At 38.3% G+C, this 4,486-nt stretch overlaps 1 protein-coding gene across 1 annotated transcript; it reads right to left on the bottom strand.

Annotated features, from left to right (window-relative positions):
- Nucleotides 1-2,174: 2,174 nt before the first annotated feature.
- LOC108377805 (uncharacterized) lies at nt 2,175-3,572 on the bottom strand (the record flags this gene model as incomplete). Its single annotated transcript, XM_017634100.1, has 1 exon — nt 2,175-3,572. A coding segment is annotated over exon 1 (1,050 nt), but the record flags the coding sequence as incomplete, so codon positions are not given.
- Between the last annotated feature and the right edge of the window lie 914 nt (nt 3,573-4,486).

The following is a 4,486-nucleotide window of genomic DNA, read 5'->3' on the forward strand; positions in this document are numbered from 1 at the left end:
TAAAGTGCAAGTTTCAGGTCGCGAAAAATTACCGTTGATTTTTGAGATTTTTTTGTTTTGCGCGTTTTCTTCCATACAACCCAGCAACCCCAGCCAAAAAAAAAAACAATCTCAAAACTTAACGGTAATTTTTAGCGACTTGTAATTTATTATACTAAAAATTTAATGGGCTACAAAACTGCATACTCATTGCAGAACGAAAAAATATAAATCGGCATATCGGGGATGGATTTAGGCTAAACTGGCCGGAAGTCCACTCTTTTTTCTAAATTGGACTTCCGGTTAAAATAATCCACTTCCGGTCTGTTTAACCCACTCTCGGTCGAAACATGAGGTCGGTAATACGAATAAAAAATAAAGTATTGTCGGCTCGGTAGTTCATATTCTTGCGTTTTCCAATAAACAACATTTTCCTCGATTTTCAAAGGGGTGGACGGGTGGTCTAGCACACCCTGTATAATAAAACTGTTGCCGTTTTCTCTGTGCGTGCATCACGTAAAAAGTAGTGAATCGATTTAAAGGAGAAGGTTGTTATATACTTACTTCCGGGAGGTGGACAAAAGACCGACCTATTCGAAAAACGTATTTATGGTCCGGGTAGGTGGGCCAGGAACCAATCTATTCTAAAAACTTTTATAAAAAGTCCGCTTAAGTACATGTAATACAGATATAAAAAAAAGAATGCAACTGCAAAAGTTGGAAGGGATAAGTGGTACCGAAGTCGAGTAATTTCAATTTCAATTTTAAGTGCATGCAATATTTTTAACCGACTTCAAAGAAAGGAGTAGGCTATCAATTCGTCGGAATATATATATATATATATTTTTTATATATGTTACCACATAACTTTGGACAACGTTAACCGATTTCTATAATTCTTTTTTGAAAGGTAAGTTGGTAAGAGGTGGTCCCATACCAATGGCTTAGACGCGATCCTTGAATCATGAAGAAATTAACCGTCCGCTGAAATTTTGTATATGATTTTTGTCAGATAGGCAATATTTATTTCTAAAACGCCAGATGGAAGAAGATGGAAGATGGAGGGAAGTGATTCACATTTTCGAACAGCTCGAAGATATTCTTTTCATAGCCAACTTTATATGGTATTGAAAGGGGAAGGTTACCCTCTTATTTTCGTTATTATGTAAATATAAAAAAAAAAACATTTATTTTTAATTTTTAGGTACATAAATTTATCTACTCTTAGGTGACGTTTTCCCGCAATGCCATCCCTGATGGAATATTGGCTGTAAAAGAGGACCAAAAACAAACAGCTAATTGCTATTTGTTCAATAAACATAGCAGGGTTGCAGGAAAAAATTCCTTTAATTATCACTCAATTAAGCATTAATCGAGCAATTAAGAATTTAAATTTTGTATGGAAAGTGCAGCTCAATTAGCGCCTTAATCGCGAAAGCTTGCTTTGTTGCTCGATTAGCGGCCTGTCCGAACATACCTTAACGTTGTCAATATATTCAGCAATTCAGCTATGTAGCTTTTTAGCTTTTTCGAAATTCTAACATTGCATCTTTCACATGGCATTATTTTGTTACCAGCTAATAAAATGTTAAACAAATTTTCCGATTAAAAGTGTGTACAGCATGCGAAGAGTTTTTGAAAATTTACAGAAACTTTATTCACCGGTAAGAATTTTTTTTACCTGTGCAGAATAGGCCTGTTAAGAGCATTTTTGCGTTACATAGTACATAGAAGTATTAGTAAAGAAGCAACAAAACATTTTACGAACATTATATTTTACGAGTATTCTCGATCGGCAAAAGGTTAGAGAAAGGCTCGTAAACGACAATACAAAAACATGTAACAGAAAGAGGCTTGTAGTAATTTTGCAGCACAAAAGTTTTCACTTTGTTGGAAATTTTTCTTGAACCACAATATTTTATAATAGATAATATGCGCATACGAATGCTTTTTCGATTCGTTTACGGCTGTTCGTAGGCGCTCCACAATTTCAAGCGAAAAAGTACTCGAAAACGTATCGTAAACCGCTATCATAAACGACTTTGTATCCGGTTTTTCTTTGAGAAAATATCCAGTTACGAGCTTGTTTACGATGATTTTTCTGGCTGGGAAATTATTGGAGTTCATTTGTAGCAAACTTACGTTTAAAAATCGATTTCAATCTTAACACATAAACAAAAACAATTTATCTTTACCTTTACAACGCGATCACGTTTCTCCTTATCGACACCTTCCTCTCCGCTGGGTACTAAAAGGCGCCCTGGCTGCATGGCAGTGCCACCCTTCGATGTATGCGTGTCAGAGGATTTCATTCGATTATCACTTGGAAAACCCCATGCTGTATCAACTTCAATGCTGTGCTCTTCATTCCCATTTTCGCCACCGCTGCCCACCGATACCCTGGCACTACCGTTGAGTATCAATGGCAACATCAATTTAGCGTCTATGTCAACAGCGGCTGATGAAACTGGCACTGATGCGGATGTGGCGTTTGCATTATTAGTATTTACACTCGTTGCATTGCGAAATGTGGTGCTCACGTTGCTCGGTGCCGACGTAGGCGGAGCGGAAGCACTTAAAGTTACTGACGCATTGGATTGCATAGTGTTTCCATGTGGATTATTGACCAATGTCGTTGATGCATCTGCCGCTGTAGCAGTCTCTGTAGTTATAATGGTATTTGTTTTTGCGCTAGTGGCAATCGGCAGCCCTCTGCTGTGCAATTTCCCATTCTCTTTCAGCCAATTCTGAGAAGTGCTGTCGTCAAGTCCTTGCTGCCGTTCATTCGCTTGTGGTAGCACTTCTATAATCTTATCTGCCGCCGCATTGCCGCTATTCGCCTCGGCATCCACAAATGCAACGGCTGGTCCAGCAATGGCCGCCGGCCCACCACCACCTGTCAGCGCTGGGCTGGCGTGTTGTATGGAAGGTGGCAGCGCGTGTGCTGCTGCCGCCGATGAGGCGGTGTGTTGGGTGTAGCTGTAGCTGGCTACAGCCAATGCGTATGGCGCTGAAAATTCATCGAATTTGTATATATTTTTCGGATGATTATTGGCGTAATTAATATCGTGCAGTTCGGTGTCGTGTGCGCTCATGCTGTCGCTGGCGACTTTCTCGTTCAGCTTGATGATGTTGGACAAATTGAGATTATTGATCAGCGTTACGCCAGTAATGCCGACCAGCACAATGACGAAGCAGACGCCGCCAATTAAGAGTAGCGGCGTTTTCGATGTTTTCGTGCACATTTTTTTATTTTTTATTTATTTTTTAATGAATTCTCGGTTTTCGCTGCCGAGTTGAAAAAATTAATGGCGTTGGTTTGGTTGCTTGCCGTTTATTGGGCAATTGGTTGATATTGATATTCTTTTGGTTTGCTGGAAATGCGCTTTTTTCGTGTTCACTTGAATTTGTGCAAAATTTATAAAAATGTAGACTTGTTAGATACTTATATATGTACATTTATTTACTTTTATTGTTGTTCGCTTTGTTGAATTTAGCTACTTTTGATTAATAATTTCTTGCTTCTAAATTTGTTCTTTTTTTGTTTTTGTAAATATCACAATTGTGTTTTTGGCCTCAATATATTTCTTTGTGGATAAACCTAAAAATTTTTGATTAGTATAAATGGTGCTTTAACCGCGCAAATTGGGATTTATTATTTTTTAATTTAGCTGCCGCCCCAAAGCGTGCAAACGGGGATCGCAATTTTTACTTTGCTGCGCTGGTTCACTTTCATTTTTGTCTACTAATCGCTAAGCAGAGAGTGACTTGAGCGTTTTCTTAACAACTAAGATAGAAGGAAGATGAAATGAGCCTTAATGTACTAACTACATATTTATGTAGTACTCTGGCGGACGCTGCAGGCAAAAGTTGGGCATACTTTTCTAAGACTAAATGTCGCCGTTTATGAAAAAAAAAGAGTCCTCCGACCGCATAACAAAACAGAGCTTTAGATAAAACTTCTGAACCCCAAACGTCATTATCGAGACGTGGAAATAGAGAAACTCGAATACCACCAACCAGGCCAGCGAAAGCAATACCAGTTGAATTCAGCAAAAGCTTGGATACAAGAAGGCTTACTATTCTCTCTGCTATGGAGTTGCCTTTGTTGTAAGGCGAACTACTCGAAAGATTAACTAGTAGCGGTACATGAAGCCAAAGACACGCGCATACTAGCAAATTTTTTTCTTACAATTCTATAAAGCAGCTTTAAACGGCTTTATAAATTAACGTCCCCGTACATTTTTCAATTTATAAACCTTTTGTAAAGCTGCTTTATTTTTTATGAATAAGGCAATAAGTATTTTTCACGGTGCAAAGCGAAAAACTGACGCTGAGACATCGATCGCAGGGATTTTTCAAGAAAAAGTACTCGCCAGGCCAATGGGTTTACTATGCAGAAGACCAAAAAACGATTTTACTACCTCGTCGGACAATATCAAAAATTTTCATAATCCACACTAGCCTAGCACATGGTTTATAATTAAAAAAAAATTAAGTCCTTCAA

This window comes from Rhagoletis zephyria, unplaced genomic scaffold (genome assembly GCF_001687245.7).
Source record: "Rhagoletis zephyria isolate East Lansing unplaced genomic scaffold, Rhagoletis_zephyria_1.1 Rzeph_scaffold_12724, whole genome shotgun sequence".
Taxonomy (NCBI): Eukaryota; Metazoa; Arthropoda; class Insecta; order Diptera; family Tephritidae; genus Rhagoletis; species Rhagoletis zephyria.